At 43.0% G+C, this 21,965-nt stretch overlaps 1 protein-coding gene across 1 annotated transcript in view; it reads right to left on the bottom strand.

Moving 5' to 3' along the window:
- LOC121545336 (dedicator of cytokinesis protein 3-like) overlaps positions 1-21,965 on the bottom strand; it is a 106,906-nt gene that overhangs the window by 47,902 nt on the left and 37,039 nt on the right. Inside the window, exons 6-12 of the mRNA XM_041855773.2 lie at positions 10,755-10,903; positions 9,622-9,706; positions 7,785-7,826; positions 7,253-7,431; positions 1,309-1,390; positions 1,015-1,075; positions 755-902 (exon numbers count right to left, since the gene is read on the bottom strand). Of these exons, the coding sequence (XP_041711707.2) occupies positions 755-902; positions 1,015-1,075; positions 1,309-1,390; positions 7,253-7,431; positions 7,785-7,826; positions 9,622-9,706; positions 10,755-10,903 (746 nt within the window). The remainder of the gene's footprint in view (positions 1-754; positions 903-1,014; positions 1,076-1,308; positions 1,391-7,252; positions 7,432-7,784; positions 7,827-9,621; positions 9,707-10,754; positions 10,904-21,965) is intronic.

The raw sequence follows: 21,965 nt of genomic DNA, 5'->3' as shown, positions 1-21,965 counted from the left end.
CTGTCTGTCTCTCTCTCTCTCTCTCTCTCTCTCTCTCTCTCTCTCTCTCTCTCTCTCTCTCTCTCTCTCTCTCTCTCTCTCTCTCTCTCTCTCTCTCTCTCTCTCTCTCTCTCTCTCTCTCTCTCTCTCTCTCTCTCTCTCTCTCTCTCTCTCTCTCTCTCTCTCTCTCTCTCTCTCTCTCTCTCTCTCTCTCTCTCTCTCTCTCTCTCTCTCTCTCTCTCTCTCTCTCTCTCTCATGCCTTCATTGCTTGGCTGGGGTATAGGAGTGTCTCTTGCATGGTGCCTAACAGAGGGAGCCAGATTCCCATCACGCCAGGAGCACAATCTTAGGCCCTGGTTGAACAGATATTGATTTTCCGGAGGACACTTCATTATCATTCTGATCCAAAAACACAGCGCATCAACACAGTCAAGCCTTTGGTAGGGAACATTCACAGAACATTGGTAGAACATCATGCCTCAGTAAACACAGTGGAATTACAACCAATGGCGCTGTCTCTGGAGAGTCTTTTTCAAAGTCATTTTAATGGAGATATCTTTGTAAAAGGCTGATGACACACTACAGTGTTAGTAGTCAGTTATTCTGGCTATCACCTCATAATTCATCCATTTAGATGGCGTCCCTATTTACCAGGACTCCAGCTACATGTAGTATGTGGTGTCAGCAAAATATTGCTTTAGTATTTTGAAAAACATTGGTTTATTGTAAGTCGCTCTGGATAAGATCATGACTAAAATGTAGACTGTGACTCACGTGTAAACTTTGAGCACAAAGTCCTTCTCCTCTTTGAGGTCAGTGATGGTGTGGAACACGTCACTCATGGCCAGAACAGCACAGCCGTACGGTCTCCTGTACTGCACGTGGGGCAGACCCTTCTTTGAGTCATTCAACAACATACGACCTGGATACAACAACAACAACAACAACAACAACTGCATTAGCTCCATATGAGTAATTGGTTTCCTGCAAATCACATTGTGATATTTCTGTTACTCCGTCTCACATAGGCTTACCAGTTCGTATGACATGTGTCACAATGTATAGGTCTCTCTTCAGGTCTTTACTGCTCAGATCCTAAGGATAAAACAACTATTAACACAAAACACTGTAGCCTACTTACACTGCATGGATGTGAAGCATGTGTTTACGTACACGACACATTAGCTAACTACATTATTTATTATGATTGTTTGCTGTTTTCCTGTTATTGCTGTTGAATAACATAAACCATGAATAGCTAATCCAAAGATAAAATCCTATGAGTGTTTATCAGTGGCATCGTGTGAGTGAGGAGAGCGAAGAGTTACCGTGAAGAGAGCGCACAGACGGTCCACTTTCTCTGGGTTCTTTGGCCCTCCATTTTTGTTTAGTCTCACCATAAACTTCTCACTGAGACGGGAGATACAACATACAGTATTATAACATGAATTAAGGCACATTGTTTTTAATTTAATCCTTATTAAAACCAGGAAGTTCCATTGAGAAAAATAATGTTCTAATGTAATGTAATAATTTCCAAAGTAAAAGGAACCCTGAGCTTTTCAACACAGACCTGTCTCGTGTGTAAATAGGTCACATGAGGGAAGGGGCCTTGCGTTAAGTAAGGGTGACATGTTGTGGTTGGGGGGTTTGTCTACTATGCCATCTAGTAAGGGTGACATGTTGTGGGAGGGGGGTGGGGTCTACTATGCCATCTAGTAAGGGTGACATGTTTTGGGCTGGGGGGGTGGGGTCTACTATGCCATCTAGTAAGGGTGACATGTTGTGGGAGGGGGGGGGGGGTCTACTATGCCCTCTAGTAAGGGTGACATGTTGTGGGCTGGGGGGGGTCTACTATGCCAGTCTAGTAAGGGTGACATGTTGTGGGAGGGGGGGGTGGGGTCTACTATGCCCTCTAGTAAGGGTGACATGTTTGTGGGCGGGGGGGTCTACTATGCCCTCTAGTAAGGGTGACATGTTGTGGGAGGGGGTGGGGTCTACTATGCCCTCTAGTAAGGGTGACATGTTGTGGAGGGGTTACTTGCCTTATGGTGATGTTGTGGGAGGGGGGGTGGGGTCTACTATGCAGTCTAGTAAGGGTGACATGTTGTGGGAGGGGGGGGGTGGGGTCTACTATGCCCTCTAGTAAGGGTGACATGTTGTGGAGCTACTATGCCCTCTAGTAAGGGTGACATGTTGTGGGAGGGGGGGGTGGGGTCTACTATGCAGTCTGGTAAGGGTGACATGTTGTGGGAGGGGAGGGGGGGGGTGGGGTCTACTATGCCCTCTAGTACCTGCTGCTGGACTTGGGCATCACGTGTAACATAGACGTTGTGTGTGCCCTGTGTGTATCAGCTCTGTGTGTGTATGTCCTGTATGCAGAGGCGTCATGCCACAGGGGGCACGTGCCCCCTCAGATGTGTCTTTTTGTATTATTTTTGTATTCATTACTCTACTTCATTTTTAAGCCCATATTTTATCATGATTATTTATAAAAAAGATATGTCTGCCTTATTCTCCCTAGTAAGTGGTGCACCACGGAGCAAAGATATGCTAGGCAGGACGCTAGATACTCTAGGTCAAGGCTGTTTAATTCCAGTCCTGGAGAGCCGAAACAATTCTGTTTTTTTTGTCTAGCTAGTAGTTTATTTCACTCACCTGGTGTCCCAGGTCTGAATTAGTCCTTTATTAGAAGGATAGGATGAAAACCAAAAGTGTTTTGGCCCTCCAGGACCAGAATTAGGCAGCCCTGCGTCTAGCGCGTGCAGACAGTATTGTCAGTGGAGGAGGAAAGAGAGTGTCGAGTGACACACACTGAGTTTGATTTGATTTTAGCTTCCAGTGATGGGCAGGACTCGCAAGAGGTATGTTTGTAAATAAAATAAAAATATTTATTTTAGTCATTTAGCAGACGCTCTTATCCAGAGCGACATACAGTTAGTGAGTGCATACATTATTTGTTTATTTTTCATACTGGCCCCCCGTGAGAAAAGAACCCACAACCCTGGCGTTGCAAACGCCATGCTCTACCAACTGAGCTACATCCCTGCCGGCCATTCCCTCCCCTACCCTGGACAACGCTGGGCCAATTGTGCGCCGCCCCATGGGTCTCCCGGTCGCGGCCGGCTATGACAGAGCCTGGATTCGAACCAGGATCTCTAGTGGCACAGCTAGCACTGCGATGCAGTGCCTTAGACCACTGCGTCACTCGGGAGGTTGGATCAAGCGATGTAGCCCAGCGGTTCACAAACTAGGGGTCGCAAACTAGGCCCTAATCTATGGATTTCACATGACTGGGCAGGGGTGAAGCCATGGGTGGTTATCCCACTTGGCAGCCAGTCCCACCCACTGGGGAGCCAGGCCCAGCCAATCAAAATGAGTTTTCCCCACAAAAGGGCTTCATTACAGACAGAAATACTCCTAAATTTCATCAGCTGTCCAGGTGGCTGGTATCAGACGATCCCGCAGGTGAAGAAGCGGGTGTGGAGGTCCTGGTCTGCGGTTGTGAGGCCGGTTGGAAGTACTGCCAAATTCTCTAAAACAACATTGGAGGCGGCTTATGGTAGAGAAATGAACATTCAATTCTCTGGCAACAGCTCTGGTGAACATTCCTGCAGTCAGCATGCCAATTGCGCGCTCCCTCAAAATTGAGACGTCTGTGGCATTGTTGTCAAGGTAGATGTAGGTGGGTGTGGGTGGAATCAGGCGCAGGACGCAGTACGTTAGTCCAACAGACTTTAGTGAGGCACAGCAAAACAAACACGAAATAAATGCCCTGAGGCAAAAGCTCCGCACGTAGGCGTAAACACAAGCGCACAAACAGGTGCGACAAAATACTCCAAAACTAAGGAGCAAACTAGCTCAACCGAGCAAACAGTAAATATCCAGCCTACCGGCACGACAGTAAAACAATCACACACAACACCTGACAAACACAACGAGAACTAAATAGGACACTAATGACACTAAATGATAACAGGTGTGACAACAATCAGACAAAAGCAAACGAACATAGAAACATGCAACGGTGGCAGCTAGTATTCCGGAGACGACGAACGCCGAAGCCTGCCCGAGCAAGGAAGAGAGGCAGCCTCGGCGAAACCGTGACAGTACCCCCTTGACGCGCGGCTCCAGACGTGCGCCGACTCCGGCCTCGGGGACGACCAGGAGGACGCGGAGCAGGATGCGTCGGGTGCCCACGATGGAATTCCGTCAGGAGAGACGGGTCCAAAATGTCTCTCCTCGGCACCGTTCCTCCGGGCCGTACCCCTCCCACTCCACTAGATATTGGAGACCCCCCATCCGACGTCTCGAATCCAAGATGGACCGCACAGAGTATGCCGGTGCCCCCTCGATGTCCAATGGGGGCGGAGGAGTCTTGATATGGTGAAAACAATGTGTGTGGAGGCACATAAACTAATAATTTATGCTATTGCTAGCAATCAAGATGAAACTCTGACTGAACGACTCAAAAACTCCTCAGCTTATGCTCTCCAAATGGACGTTAGCTGTGAGGGCCGAGATGCCCATGCATTGACTTCTGTTCACTATACATGTCGTGGGATGTTATTCACGAGGACATATTGTTCTGCCTCACAATTCCCGAGCATGAAACGGCATATGGAATGTTCAGTGTGCTGGGTGGCTATATTGACGAAAAACTGATTCCATATGGGATCGAATGGTGGGCTTTTGCACAGATGGGTCTCCATCTATCACGGGACAGCGACCAGGCCTCTGCACTCTAGTTATGAATGTGTCTCCCTCTGCCATATGGATGCATTGTATGATACACCGAGAGCAACTGGCGGCAAAAGAGCTGAGCACAGAACTCGGAGATATACTACAGCAGGTAACTTTAATTGTAAACTACATCAAACCACATCCACTGAGCGCATGCCTGTTCACAAAACTATGTGGAGACAGGGGATCAGAGCATGATAATGTTCTATTTCACACTGAGGCTTGGTGGTTATCGAGGAGGAGTGTTGGAAAGATTTTTCACATTGAGAGAGGAACTGTTGTCATTCACAATGGATGTAAAAAAAAACAGACTTGGTTGACTTTCTGTGTAATGAAAAGAAAATAACAGAAAACAGCATCAGTAAGTGTCCCACACGAGTGATGACTGCTCACCTCCAACGCTTGGAAGAGCACTTTGGGACGGACCTACTTCCCAATCCGTTTAACTGTGATCCTGGCTCAGTTGACATGCCGGTAAGTGAAATCGAACAGCTGATTGAGCTGTCATGTGACCGAATGCTGCAGACAATGCATTCATGGGTAACTACGGAGGAGTTTTGGTTCCTGACACAAAGGGAATACCCTGCCGTCTCCCTCTGAGCATTAATGCCGCGTTCAAAACAACTGGGAACTAGAAAATCTCGGACTTCTGACTTCAGTGTGTTCGAAACCACTGGGAACTCGGAAAGAAATTAGCTCAGACTGGGACAAATCCTTTTGAACAGTCACCCAATTCGGAATTCCAACTCGGGAACTCGGGCCTCTTTCTAGAGCTCTGACTTTCCGACATAAAGATCCCTGACGTCATGCTTTGGCCTCATATTTTCCCAATTGTCTTGAAAGAACCATCAAATTCATGGTAGGCCATCGCAGTGCTTGAGGCGTCACTACAGACCCGGGTTTGATCCCAGGCTGTGTCACAGCCGGCCGTGACCGGGAGACCCATGAGGCGGCGCACAATTGGCCCAGCGTCGTCCGGGTTAGGGGACGGGTTTGGCCGGCCGGGATTTCCTTGTCCCGTCGCACTCTATCGACTCCTTGTGGTGGGCCGGGCACCTGCAAGCTGACCTCGGTCGCCAGCTGGACGGTGTTTCCTCCGACACATTGGTGCGGCTGGCTTCCGGATTAAGTGAGCAGTGTGTCAAGAAGCAGTGAGGCTTGGCAGGGTCGTGTTTCAGAGGACACATGGCTCTCGACCTTTGCCTCTCCCAAGTCCGTCGGGGAGTTGCAGCGATGGGACAAGACTGTAACTACCAATTGGCTATCAAGGGGTAAAAGTACAACAAACAAAAAAATATATATAATAATCATGGTAGGCTACCCTTTGCCAGCTCATATCTGTGTGAAGCTGGATTCAGTGCTCTCGTTTGCATTAAAACCAAATATCGATCCAGGCTGGATGTGACAGCAGAGATGAGGTGTGCACTGTCAACCACGCCCCCTGACTTTGAGAAGCTCCAACGCGACATGCATCAAGCCACACTCATCTCATCTCATTAGTGGTGGTAGTGAGATAAGAGACATTATGTCAGACTAATATGCAATTAACTGCCTCACATTAAAAGTATGTGATGATGAGTTGAGAAGACAATCAGAAATACTCTTTGAATGTTTTTCAATTGGCTGCCATAGCCCCAAATAGAAAAGTAAACACTGGCTGTTAATTACATAATTTTTTTCACATGGGTGGGGTCGCGAGAATTTTCAGATATCAAAATGGGGTCGTTGGCCAAAAATGTTTGGGAACCCCTGATGTAGCCTATGACTCCTTCTTGATGAATATATCAAATGAAATGTTTTTGTTGTCTCTCTGTAATACTAGCCTCCTGGCTTTAGCTAGCCCAGATAGGTTCCCAATGTCCCAACCTCATAACTAGCTACCAAGCCATTTCAGACTACTAATCTAGTTAGAGTAGCTTGTCTGACTATCTTAGCTGGCCTGCCTGCTGGCAAAGGTTGCTAGACTTTAGAAAATACTAAAATTGCTTTAATTCTTGGGTTATGATACTATATACCAGGGTGGCAGTTGTACTAAACTCCTAGGCATACAAGTTCTTAAAGAATCAATGTGATTCATACATTGAAATGACAATTGAACAGGTAAAGAGGTATGCTTAGATAACCTATGCAGATTTTTTTTTTTTTTTACATAGAATTAGCCACAATGATTATGGCTTTAGAGTGCAGGAAATTTTGAAACAACACACGATTCTCTGACTTCCTAACACCCCCCCCACCCTTGCGTAATTCGTGCCCCCTCTAAAATAATGGGTGCATGACGCCCCTGCCTGTATGTTTACATGTGCACTGTGTGTGTGTCCTGCAGCCCTCCCTCCAGTAGTCTGCTTGTTGCACACGTGTGTCCTGTGTGTCGATTGCATGTCCTGTGGTCCTCCCTCAAGTACCTGACCAGCGTGCTCTTTCACGTGTGCATGTAGAGGTTGTGTGAATATGTCCTGTGTGTGAATGTGTCCTGTGTGTGTGTGTGTGTGTGTGTGTGTATAGAGTGTTGACTGTGCGTGTAGTTACCTGATCTGTTTGTTGTCGCGGGTGTCGTAGAGGGAGAAGAAGACGTCTGCGTCCTCACTGATGGTGTTATAGGTGAAGCTCTTCAGGTTGATGAAGAGGTGGTGCTGCACCGGAACATGGCAACCATCTCCATGACGCTGACGCATGCTGTCGCCCTGAGAACGAACGGACGACGAACACTAACAAGACAGGTCCTTACTGCAGGGCAAAGCTCCGACTGCGCTGCACACATGCTACGTGTATCTACCCTGTGAAGGTTGTCACCATGTAGAAGACATTATAGTGGATGTGGTTTGTAAGCTAGGTGATCGTTCACATTGAATAGATTGTTTGTGTTGTGTTTATGGTAGTGTTGATGGCGAAGGTGATCATTCAAAATGGTGCCATGTGTTTTATCAGTATAGTGTTCTTCTCAATTGAATGAGTGACAAAGCGTTGGTAATCATAAAAAATGGTTGCGTGTCAAGTTCTCATGTACTGTATCTCAACTGGTTATCTATCTACTGCATAGCAGATTTTAGTGAGGTCATACCTGGTTTGTGCTTGGCTGGCCACTGTGTCGGCTGGATGCATGCTGTGGGGTACACAGAGGGAAAGAGAGAGAGATTTCAGTTTAGTCAACCCATTTTATTGTCTTCTTACTCATGATCAATACATTAGTTCTGTTTGTACACCTCAAATCGGCCTCACAAAGAACCCACAGCTGTTGTATAGTACAGTGCGATAGATGCATGAAATCTGATAAAAAGGCGCCCACCAATTTTGCCAAGAGGCTGCTTCAGTGAGCTGTATCCCTAAAATAAGCCCACAAGGTAGAACGTTAGCCCGTTGGAAACAAGAGGACAAAGCAGGTATCACCTACACACACACACATAGTCACACACACATATAGTCCCACACACACACACACCTCTGTACTCTGCAACCTTAGAGATCTCCTTTACTCCTGCCTGAAGAGGTGCCAAGGCCTGGGTATCCTGCCAAAAACAAGCTCACTTTCATCGACAGAGTGAGGAGGCTTTTTGGCAGGGATGCGCCACGCTCTTGTTTCTGGGCCAAGCACTTACTGCACTAACAATCTTCCTGCAAAGCCGAGAAAAACGGCACAGTAATAATAGGCGACTGCTGGGCACTTGGACCCTCTACTATTGGTCAGACTGGGGCTCCCATTTCCAAGATGGCTTCCCCCAAAACATGACATGGGCGTCTGCTCTGAGCAGTGATTACACTTTGCTAATTCTGGATCTGGCTGAGTAATTCTATTCTCCTTTCACTGGAGGTGTACACTTAGTTTAGAACTCCCTCCTACTTTACTACAGCTTATTCCAAATCCCAAGAGAACATTTAGGAAATAACTTATTTATTATGTCTTAACTGGAGATGGGATTAGTTTACGTAACCTAGACTGTAAAATGTAATTAATTTACAATAACCCAAAGTGTGTGTTTTTACAAAACCTCTCCTAGGTTGTCACAGTACATTCTCGCTTGTGAGAGTCAAGTGCGCACTGGGAGAGGGACACACTGAAGATGACAGCAACGTGAGCTTAAAGAATAGGGGGGATGAAATGGTTAGATCCACAACAGCTGAGTCACGCCTCTCGTGAGTCACCTTCCTATGGATGATTTGATAAATCGGCACATTCCCTCACACACACACGCGCACTCAAAAACACCCTCACTCAGAAAATGCATACAAGACACACACACACACATTTACACATTCACAAGAAGGCAGACACACACAAAATCATATAGCACACACACATATACACATGCACGCGCACACACACACGCACACACAAACAGATTCCAACTGCATTTGCATAAACACTCTGTCTGTGTCAGTGTAACATACAAATAAAGAATTCACACCCACACACTTCTATTAGAATACTATCACACAAACAAGTCATATCTGTGGAAGTACACTATGCATGTATAACAATGCATAATAAATGCACATCTTGAGGGCAGGTTGACGTTTATTGGGATGAGTCCTGGAGGCAGAACTGAGCTGCAAAGTCAAAAAACGTATATCTATATTGTAAATATTCATGAAAACAAAAATTTACTTTTTGGTCTTAAATTAAGGTTAGGCATTAGGGTTAGCAGTGTGGTTAGGGTTAGGGTTGGGTTTAAAATCAGATGTTATACCTTTGTGGCTGTGCCAGCTAGTGACCACTCTGCAGAGCTGCCTCTAGAAAAATATGAATGACCTGCATTTTGAGGGTCACTGTTCTCTTAATGGCCAGGGGGTTTTGAGAGGTAACGATGTGTAATACATTTTCATTCACACCTAACACCCACATAGTATGGCCATGTACAGAATGCACCAATTACAGAAAGAGTTTCCCATGTTGACCGTACCATTTTGTAGAGTTCAGATACACTGATATTATCCGGATCCACCATTTCAAACTCCTTTCTAGGAACAAGGTCCAAGCCAAGGTGCCTATTGAGAGAGAGAGAGAGAGAGAGAGAGAGAGAGAGAGAGAGAGAGAGAGAGAGAGAGAGAGAGAGAGAGAGAGAGAGAGAGAGAGAGAGAGAGAGAGAGAGAGAGAGAGAGAGAGAGAGAGAGAGAGAGAGAGAGAGAGAGAGAGAGAGAGAGAGAGAGAGAGACAGAGACGGGGGTCCTCAAATCATAACATTAACCATCCAATTAAACACAAAACTGAAAACTGACTTTTCAAAACATTTATTTAAAAAAGCATTACCTCATCTAAAAAATACCCCTCATTAATAAGCACTGTCTGAACAACAATTTAGCTAATTGGCAGCATGTTAACATTCATACAACTTTCCAAAGTAAAGAGTGTTTTTATGTTGTATGCAGTTTAGCTAAATATATATATATAAAATATTTTAAGTTCACCCAAATCCATTTAACTAAGATTAAGGGAAAAGTTCAAGTTGACCCAACAGATGGCCTTTTAATTTAAAGCTCTTCCTTGGATGATGAGGACGGAGCCCATAGAGCTCTCTCTACGGGTGGCTACTAATGTAGTTGATAACGTAGGATCAATCAGTAAGGCTGGTGTGAATGGATAGCTCACATTAACTTCATTCAGTAAGCACAATATAATTCACATTGCTTCCTCTATGGGCACAGCGGGAATTTATATCTGATGTTGACAATGTTCTCATCAACAGCACAGCGTCATGTCCAGGGCTCTAAATTACCATTTTCATTGGTAGCACTGGTGCTCCCAACTTTAAAAAGATAGGAGCACAACATAGGAACATCCGTAGGATGGATAGAGCATGGTGCTGGCAACACCAAGGACCTGGGATCAATTCCATTCCCCTTGGGGCCAACTACAGAGTACTGCATAAGTACTCTGATAAGTACTGCATTAACTAGAATTATCTTTGGATAAACGCATCTGCTAAATGACTGTGTCATTACTACATTATATACTGTATCATGATACAGTATTATACACACACGCGCTCACACTCAATATGGGCTCTTGCCCATGCGATACAGTACAGTAACTCACTCGTTGCCCCAGTCCAGGCGCACAGTGATGTGGCGTTTGATCTCTCTGGTCTGGTCCTGGGCCAGCTGACCCTGGATGAGCTGCCGGCGCAGGTCGATGAGCTCATTCATCACATGACGCAGCTTGTGGAACAGGTCCACCTTGTGCTTCTGTGGGGATCACACACAACAATATGATCAAAACATATAACATTACATATGACATTACATGGTTCAATACACATTGACTCTTGGAGACTCCCACACTACAGTGTGCCTATATTGGTCTGGACAATGACGTTTCCATGTTAGTATCTCTATGTTGATGAGAGTTCCCTGGTCTGCTATGGGAGAACCCTGTACCTCCAGCTCAACACACCCTCATGATTCGATCCCTGGTTTTAAATAGACTTCCATTATGAAACACACAGCTAACCTAGCTACTGTCAGAGTGCAGGTGTTCCTCCTGACAGTAGAAGGTCAGGGTTATGAAAGTGTAATGGGTGTTAATAAAACAGACTGTGACATGGCTGTGTCATTAAATAATTATGCCAGAATTATGCAGCTATTAAGGAAAATGGTTCAGTGAAGCCTGTTTCTCTGTTATTAACAACCAACAAGGATATTTATTTTCTACTTGAGGCTACATATGACACCATATGATAGAGCTAAAATACTAGTATAATTAATTAAGAAGATCCACAACAACAAGTCCTACTCAGAGTCCTGCTGTTATCAAACAACCAACAAGGATCTTTATTTTCTACTGGAGGCTACCTAGTTACCATATGAGTTCCACTGATAGAGCTAAAGTACTAACAATAATTAATTATTTTTTAAGTCCTACTCAGTCCCTCTCTGACCTACAGGTGATACAGGGTTTCATCAGCCACAGCTTCGTGAAAACTAACCTTTCTCCATGACCAAGGACAGCACTTTTAATTGAAGCATTTTATTTCCTCCCTTTGGCCTGAGAAGCACACACTTCTTCCCAGGTTTGTTTAAATAAGTGCAAAGATTAAGCGCATCTACAACGTTCATGTACAGTTGAAGTCAGAAGTTTACATACACTAAGTTGACTGTGCCTTTTGGTGTTTGAATAAGTGTGGCGTTAAGTGAGTGAGAAAGGAAATGGTTGCATTTCCCAGAACCAACATGTGTCTGTGAGCAGGGGTTGTCAGAGAGAGCTTTCAATTTTGTGCAGATGAAGGATATACATTTTAAAGTATAGTATACATCTAATATATTTTTTATTGTCCTATCATGATGGAACGATCCCCAACCCTATATCCTAGACACCCACCTGAGCGACCCATACACCAAAGAGAAGTACCCATCTGTTTTATGGACCTGCTGTGAGTTGCCTATATGCAGCCAAAACAGGAAAATAAATGCGGTCAGAGACCTACTTGAGCAGCACCACCCCCTCAAGATTCTGAGCCTGCCTGGCAGGGTTGGTCCTACAAAGCCAGAGCCCCCTGATGGGAGAGCATTATATACAAGGAAATTCTCAAAGCTGCTAATGAGAACCTTGACGACCTTGTACCTAGCCGGTGGGGATTCCGGTGGGGTACCCCCACCCAGGTAGTGGCAGTGCTGGCAACACTGGCTGCAGTAACCCATGGGGAGGGGGTCACACTCGGACAATCAGAGAGGGGGCTTATCATTGTGGCCCAGGTGGCACAAAATAATCAATGGTCTGACTACACGGAGATGCTTGGGAAAAATGGTTACAACGGGGGACCAGAGTGTTTGTGTCTCAGGTGAAGAGGGTGGATCTGATCTCCATCACCTAGGACTTGACATAGATTAAATAGATTAATCAAATCTCACATTGTTTTCAATTTCTGCTCAATCTTGCATGCTTTCTCAATCAGCTGTAACTGTATATGCATTCGTAAATCAGGTCCTTTCTTGAGTTGGGCTCTGGGATGTAACAACCGTTGAGCATCTGATTTAATGGTTGATTGTGGAGGAAAGGGGTTAAGTGTGTTAGAGTATGTGAGTATGTGCGTGTGTGTAACTAGAATTCTCTTTGGATAAACGCAAGGGGGTAGGGATGTTAGGGAGAATATAGGATGAACCACAATAATTGTTTGCTAAAATAATAATTGCTTGTCAAAAATGAAATGTAATACAATGGCAATCCGGGTTATATGTTAAAATCCTACGCATGAACTGCCGACATAATTACGCATTTTAATTGATAATGATGGAAAATAAGATATGCAAGATATTTGAATAGATATATATTTTTTAATAATTAGTATATATACAGTGGGGAGAACAAGTATTTGATACACTGCCGATTTTGAAGGTTTTCCTATTTACAAAGCATGTAGCGGTCTGTCATTTTTATCATAGGTACACTTCAACTGTGAGAGACGGAATCTAAAACAAACATCCAAAAAATCACATTGTATGATTTTTAAGTAATTAATTTGCATTTTATTGCATGACATAAGTATTTGATACATCAGAAAAGCAGAACTTAATATTTGGTACAGAAACCTTTGTTTGCAATTACAGAGATCATACTTTTCCTGTAGGCCTTGACCAGGTTTGCACACACTGCAGCAGGGATTTTGGCCCACTCCTCCATACAGACCTTCTCCAGATCCTTCAGGTTTCGGGGCTGTCGCTGGGCAATACGGACTTTCAGCTCCCTCCAAAGATTTTCTATTGGCTTCAGGTCTGGAGACTGGCTAGGCCACTCCAGGACCTTGAGATGCTTCTTACGGAGCCACTCCTTAGTTGCCATGGCTGTGTGTTTCGGGTCGTTGTCATGCTGGAAGACCCAGCCACGACCCATCTTCAATGTTCTTACTGAGGGAAGGAGGTTGTTGGCCAAGATCTCGCAATACATGGCCCCATCCATCCTCCCCTCAATACGGTGCAGTCGTCCTGTCCCCTTTGCAGAAAAGCATCCCCAAAGAATGATGTTTCCACCTCCATGCTTCACGGTTGGGATGGTGTTCTTGGGGTTGTACTCATCCTTCTTCTTCCTCCAAACACGGCGAGTGGGGTTTAGACCAAAAAGCTTTATTTTTGTCTCATCAGACCACATGACCTTCTCCCATTTCTCCTCTGGATCATCCAGATGGTCATTGGCAAACTTCAGATGGGCCTGGACATGCGCTGGCTTGAGCAGGGGGACCTTGCGTGCGCTGCAGGATTTTAATCCATGACGGCGTAGTGTGTTACTAATGGTTTTCTTTGAGACTGTGGTACCAGCTCTCTTCAGGTCATTGACCAGGTCCTGCCGTATAGTTCTGGGCTGATCCCTCACCTTCTTCATGATCATTGATGCCCCACGAGGTGAGATCTTGCATGGAGCCCCAGACCGAGGGTGATTGACCGTCATCTTGAACTTCTTCCATTTTCTAATAATTGCGCCAACAGTTGTTGCCTTCTCACCAAGCTGCTTGCCTATTGTCCTGTAGCCCATCGCAGCCTTGTGCAGGTCTACAATTTTATCCCTGATGTCCTTACACAGCTCTCTGGTCTTGGCCATTGTGGAGAGGTTGGAGTCTGTTTGATTGAGTGTGTGTACAGGTGTCTTTTATACAGGTAACGAGTTCAAACAGGTGCAGTTAATACAGGTAATGAGTGGAGAACATGAGGGCTTCTTAAAGAAAAACGAACAGGTCTGTGAGAGCCGGAATTCTTACTGGTTGGTAGGTGATCAAATACTTATGTCATGCAATAAAATGCAAATTAATTACTTAAAAATCATACAATGTGATTTTCTGGATTTTTGTTTTAGATTCCGTCTCTCACAGTTGAAGTGTACCTATGATAACAATTACAGACCTCTACATGCTTTGTAAGTAGGAAAACCTGCAAAATCGGAAGTGTATCAAATACTTGTTCTCCCCTCTGCTATTCATAGCAGACTTCGAAAAGACATTTGATAAAGTACGACTGGGGTTTATATATAAATGCCTGGAGCATTTCAATTTTGGAGAATCTCTTATAAAATGGGTCAAAATCATGTATAGTAACTAGGTGTAAAATAGTAAATAATGGCTATTTCTCCAAAAGTTTTAAACTGTCAAGAGGAGTGAAACAAGGTTGTCCACTATCGGCATATCTATTTATTATGGCCATCGAGATGTTAGCTATTCAAATCAGATCCAACAATAATATCAAGGGATTAGAAATCCAGGGCTAAAAAACAAAGGTGTCATTGTACGCTGATGATTCATGTTTTCTTTTAAATCCACAACTAAAATCCCTCCACAGCCTCATAGAGGATCTAGATGCATTTTCTAACCTCTCTGGATTACAAACAAATTATGACAAATGTACTATATTACGTATTGGATCACTAAAAAATACAATTTTTACATTACCATGTAGTTTACCAATAAAAAGGTCTGATGGTGATGTGAATATACTCGGAATACATATCCCAAAGGAATTAATGATCTCACTCCAATACATTTTAATAGAAAGCTAGCAAAAATAAATAAGATCTTGCTACCATGGAAAGGTAAATACCTGTCAATTTGTGGACAAATCACCCTGATTAACTCTTTAGTATTATCCAAGTTTACCTATTTGCTTATGGTCTTGCCTACGCCTAGCGAACAGTTTTTTAAATTATATGAGAAAAAAATATTCAATTTTATTTGGAACGGCAAGCCAGACAAAATTAAACGGGCCTATTTATATAATGAATATGAATTCGGAGGACAGAAATTATTAAATATTAAAGCATTAGACCTATCACTAAAAGCTTCAGTCATACAAAAGTTATACTTAAATCCGAACTGGTTCTCTAGCAAATTAGTAAGATTGTCTCACCCAATGTTCAAGAATGGCCTTTTTCCTTTTATTCAGATTACAACAACTCATTTGCAGTTATTTGAAAAGGAAATCATCTCCCAAATATCACTATTTCTAAAACAAGCCATAGAAAGTTGGTTGCAATTTCAATTTAATCCTCCAGAAACGACAGAACAAATAATGCAACAAATATTGTGGTTAAACTCAAATATACTAATATACTAACCTTTATCTTATGAAAATTTTTTTAAAAAAGGTATAATCTTCGTAAATGATATCATCGGTAGGACTGGTGGAGTTATGTCGCACATGCAGCTAACAAAAACATATGGAAATGTCTGCTCTACCCAAAATTACAACCAAATAATTGCAGCCTTACCGCAAAAATGGAAGAGGAAAGTGGAAGGGGGAGAAAGTAAGGAACTTGTCTGTCGGCCTTGCATCAAAGAACATAATTGGTTAAAGAAAACTGTGATGAATAAAAAAGTATACCAGTTTCATTTAAGGACCAAAGGATTGACAGCCATCCCATATAGATTGTAAAATAGTTGGGAAGAGATTTTTGACATAACGATCCCATGGCATAGTGTTTATGAACTGATACGCAAAACGAAACCGGATTCAAAACTTAGAATTTTTCAATTTAAATTATTATATACAATTCTTGCTACCAATATAATGTTATTTATATGGGGGATACAATCTTTCCAGCTCTGCAGATTTTGCTGCGAAGAGACAGAATCATTAGATCAATTGTTTTGGTACTGTCCATTTATAGCTTGTTTTTGGACACAGGTCCAGGAATGGCTAAAGGATTGCAATATTTACCTGGAGCTAACCTTGCAGATAGCATTACTGGGTGATCTGAAAAGTCATAGTCAATCGATCAATAATATAATAATACTTTTAGCAAAAAAATAATCATTCATTTTACAATCTGTAGAAACAATGAGAATAGAAAGGTTCAGAACTTTTGTAAAACATCACAGTAGAGTTTAAAAATACATGGCAAATTGAAATCCTATATCGATGGTGTTAAGAGATAGATGGGTGGTGTTGAATGGAGCTGAATGATGGGACTAATAATAACTAACAACAACTAATTACAAGATAACTAATAATGTAAGCATACTGTGTCCATAATAAGTATATAGGTTGTAGGTTGGGAGCTTTTGTGAAAGAGCACAGTTAGAAAGATATGGCATATAGAAGCAAACCGGATGGACATCATGAAAATGATCGGAGAGGTTGAGGGTAGAGGAAGTTCAGGAGTAAAAACAAACAAAATATAATTATTGTAAAATGTAAATAGTAAGTATAAGCTGTAAGTAGAGGCCTAAGCATTGTTGTTCACTATTTTACTCCAATTAGGGAAAGGGTGGTGGGGTTGGAAAGTAATAAAGGGGAATATATTTTTTTTAAAGGATGTGTATGTGTGTATGTATGTATGTATGTATGCATGTATGTATGTATATGTGTATGTGTGTATGTATGTATGTATGTGTGTATATGTGTGTATGTATATATGTATATATATATATATATATATATATATATATACAGTGGGGGGGAAAAGTATTTAGTCAGCCACCAATTGTGCAAGTTCTCCCACTTAAAAAGATGAGAGAGGCCTGTAATTTTCATCATAGGTACACGTCAACTATGACAGACAAAATGAGGAAAAAAAATCCAGAAAATCACATTGTAGGATTTTTAATGAATTTATTTGCAAATTATGGTGGAAAATAAGTATTTGGTTAATAACAAAAGTTTCTCAATACTTTGTTATATACTCTTTGTTGGCAAGGACACAGGTCAAACGTTTTCTGTAAGTCTTCACAAGGTTTTCACACACTGTTGCTGGTATTTTGGCCCATTCCTCCATGCAGATCTCCTCTAGAGCAGTGATGTTTTGGGGCTGTCGCTGGGCAACACAGACTTTCAACTCCCTCCAAAGATTTTCTATGGGGTTGAGATCTGGAGACTGGCTAGGCCACTCCAGGACCTTGAAATGCTTCTTACGAAGCCACTCCTTCGTTGCCCGGGCGGTGTGTTTGGGATCATTGTCATGCTGAAAGACCCAGCCACGTTTCATCTTCAATGCCCTTGCTGATGGAAGGAGGTTTTCACTCAAAATCTCACAATACATGGCCCCATTCATTCTTTCCTTTACACGGATCAGTCGTCCTGGTCCCTTTGCAGAAAAACAGCCCCAAAGCATGATGTTTCCACCCCCATGCTTCACAGTAGGTATGGTGTTCTTTGGATGCAACTCAGCATTCTTTGTCCTCCAAACACGACGAGTTGAGTTTTTACCAAAAAGTTATATTTTGGTTTCATCTGACCATATGACATTCTCCCAATCCTCTTCTGGATCATCCAAATGCACTCTAGCAAACTTCAGACGGGCCTGGACATGTACTGGCTTAAGCAGGGGGACACGTCTGGCACTGCAGGATTTGAGTCCCTGGCGGTGTAGTGTGTTACTGATGGTAGGCTTTGTTACTTTGGTCCCAGCTCTCTGCAGGTCATTCACTAGGTCCCCCCGTGTGGTTCTGGGATTTTTGCTCACCGTTCTTGTGATCATTTTGACCCCACGGGGTGAGATCTTGTGTGGAGCCCCAGATCGATGGAGATTATCAGTGGTCTTGTATGTCTTCCATTTCCTAATAATTGCTCCAAAAAGTTGATTTCTTCAAACCAAGCTGCTTACCTATTGCAGATTCAGTCTTCCCAGCCTGGTGCAGGTCTACAATTTTGTTTCTGGTGTCATTTGACAGCTCTTTGGTCTTGGCCATAGTGGAGTTTGGAGTGTGACTGTTTGAGGTTGTGGACAGGTGTCTTTTATACTGATAACAAGTTCAAACAGGTGCCATTAATACAGGTAACGAGTGGAGGACAGAGGAGCCTCTTAAAGAAGAAGTTACAGGTCTGTGAGAGCCAGAAATCTTGCTTGTTTGTAGGTGACCAAATACTTATTTTCCACCATAATTTGCAAATAAATTCATTAAAAATCCTACAATGTGATTTTCTGGATTTTTTTTTCTCAATTTGTCTGTCATAGTTGACGTGTACCTATGATGAAAATTAGAGGCCTCTCTCATCTTTTTAAGTGGGAGAACTTGCACAATTGGTGGCTGACTAAATACTTTTTTTCCCCACTGTATATATATACAGTTGAAGTCGGACGTTTACATACACTTAGGTTGGAGTCATTAAAACTTGTTTTTCAACTACTCCACAAATTTCTTGTTAACAAACTATAGTTTTGGCAAGTTGGTTAGGACATCTACTTTGTGCATGACACAAGTAATTTCTCCAACAATTGTTTACAGACAGATTATTTCACTTATAATTCACTGTATCACAATTCCAGTGCGTCAGAAGTTTACATACACTAAGTTGACTGTGCCTTTAAACAGCTTGGAAAATACCAGAAAATGATGTCATGGCTTTAGAAGCTTCTGATAGGCTAATTGACATCATTTGAGTCAACCTGTGGATGTATTTCAAGGCCTACCTTCAAATTCAGTGCCTCTTTGCTTGACATCATGGGAAAATCAAAAGAAATCAGCCAAGACCTCAGAAAAATTATTGTAGACCTCCACAAGTCTGGTTCATACTTGGGAGCAATTTCCAAACGCCTGAAGGTACCACGTTCATCTGTACAAACAATAGTCCGCAAGTATAAACACCATGGGACCATGCAGCCGTCATACCGCTCAGGAAGGAGACTCGTTCTGTCTCCTAGAGATGAACGTACTTAGGTGCGAAAAGTGCAAATCAATCCCAGAACAACAGCAAAGGACCTTGTGAAGATGCTGGAGGAAACAGGTACAAAAGTATCTATATCCACAGTAAAACGAGTCCTATATCGACATAACCTGAAAGGCAGCTCAGCAAGGAAGAAGCCACTGCTCCAAAACCGCCATGAAAAAGCCAGACTACGGTTTGCAACTGCACACGGGGACAAAGATCGTACATTTTGGAGAAATGTCCTCTGGTCTGATGAAACAAAAATATAACTGTTTGGCCATCATGACCATCGTTATGTTTGGAGGAAAAAGGGGGACGCTTGCAAGCCGAAGAACACCATCCCAACCGTGAAGCACGGGGGTGGCAGCATCATGCTGTGGGGCTGCTTTGCTGCAGGAGGGACTGGTGCACTTCACAAAATAGATGGCATCATGAGGAAGGAAAATGATGAGGATATATTGAAGCAACATCTCAAGACATCAGTCAGGAAGTTAAAGCTTGGTCGCAAATGGGTCTTCCAAATGGACAATGACCCCAAGCATACTTCCAAAGTTGTGGCAAAATGGCTTAAGGACAACAAAGTCAAGGTATTGGAGTGTCCATCACAAAGCCCTGACCCCAATCCTATAGAACATTTGTGGGCAGAACTGAAAAAGTGTGTGCGAGCAAGGAGGCCTACAAACCTGACTCAGTTACACCAGCTCTGTCAGGAGGAATGGGCCAAAATTCACCCAATTTGTTGTGGGAAGCTTGTGGAAGGCTACCCAAAACGTTTGACCCAAGTTTAACAATTTAAAGGCAATACTAACAAATACTAATTGAGTGTATGTAAACTTCTGACCCACTGGGAATGTGATGAAAGAAATAAAAGCTGAAATAAATAATTCTCTCTACTATTATTCTGACATTTCACATTCTTAAAATAAAGTGGTGATCCTAACTGTCCTAAAACAGGGAATTTTTACTTGGAATAAATGTCAGGAATTGTGAAAAACTGAGTTTAAATGCATTTGGCTAAGGTGTATGTAAACTTCCGACTTCAACTGTACATTTAATGAGGGTAAATATTCCATGTTCTGAAACTGCTCATGGCTGTAGGAAAACAAAGTTTTTAGTCAGAGTTGATGAGGCATCTCGGACGGCTGTTCTGTAAGGCCTAATTATGTACATTATAACAGATACACATTAATGCTCAAGCCATCGCTCCCTTAAGTACCACTATGCATTCTAATTGGCAGCAAAACGCCCCGAGGGCAAAACATTCAAGGAAAAATTAAATAAACGTGTCAACATCTAGCCAATGATACATCCTGATTTTTATGGATGGTAACCATGGTGACTGGCTACACTAGCTACCACACAGGAGGGGCAGAATGAGTGCTGAAATGAGCAGTGTTAAATCAATGGTTTGCATTAGTCTTGCTTGACAGGAAGTTACATCACCACAGTCCTGCCCCAGGCTCCTTGGCTCCTCTGAGCATGAGCAGTCCTCAGTGAGAGGTTACGTAAAAACACGCTGCCAGCTCGGCAACATCTCCCTCCCTCCGCTCAAACTGCAGCTACATACAGTGGCTACATCCTCCTGGCTCCTGCCCCCTCCAAACTTAGCAGGATAAGGGTTTATTTAGGTCTCCATGAACATTTATAAAGTGAGAGGAGGATGATGATGCTGGCTGAATGTACAGAACTGTATTGGGTTTTAAGTTGACGTTATAATAGACCATGACAGGTAAACATTAGCCTGGGCCAAATCTGTGTGGGCTTTAACTATCTCCTCTGACTATCATTGGTATGAATGGCATGCCAACGATAGAACAGTTGGCTACAGCACATAGAGACCTGGGACGAGGCTAGACAAAGAGCTGTGGTAACAGCGGAGTGACATACAGTGAAATTGCCTATGACAGCTAGCTATCTAGGACATTATTTATGGCCAATGACTATTTTTGGTTTTACATAGGGAGTAATATAAAGACGTAGAGTTGAGTGACAGCCTTTAGGACATGCTATGGGGATTCATGGGAAGGGGCTGTATATGCAGTAAAGTGTGTTCAACCCCAATAGTTTCTTACTATCCCACAGTATCTTGCAAATAGACATGGGTTTTTCAGGTATTGAATGAGGTGGATGAAAACTGCACACTGTAGGTAAAAATGTATATCTCATCAAATCCCTTGAGCTGAGTATGTAAGGCATGGATGGATGCAGCTCCTTTCTCATTGATATTAGGTTTTTATAGTGTTGTGGGAAACCAGGTTAGAGTTAGTGTGGTGCCACAGAGTCTGCATTCCTTATGTCAAAGGAGATTACTGATGTTGATCTTAGAATGATTGATGGACAGGATATACTGACTTGGGGTAAAGGGTAATAACATCAAAGAAGGGAGTGCCCACTGATGGGTACCAGATGTTCGTGAAGAAACGTGTAAAATAGTGTATATAAGCTGAGAGGATGTCTTTGTTCTAGGTGAGTTCGGAATGGCAAGAGGCAAAGCTATGTCTTCTGTTAACGAACCATGGTACCTATTAAATATCTTATATGAACTCCCCATCAAAAGTGTCTAAGTATATTCTTACATCCTTAATTACTTGATACCTGAGAAACTCATCATAACACTCATCAAATCCCTTGAGCTGAGTATGTAAGGCATGGATGGATGCAGCTCCTATCTCATCAAATCCCTTGA

This window comes from Coregonus clupeaformis, chromosome 30, assembly GCF_020615455.1.
Source record: "Coregonus clupeaformis isolate EN_2021a chromosome 30, ASM2061545v1, whole genome shotgun sequence".
NCBI classification, from domain to species: domain Eukaryota; kingdom Metazoa; phylum Chordata; class Actinopteri; order Salmoniformes; family Salmonidae; genus Coregonus; species Coregonus clupeaformis.
This window is presented reverse-complemented; position numbering and strand designations above follow the sequence as displayed.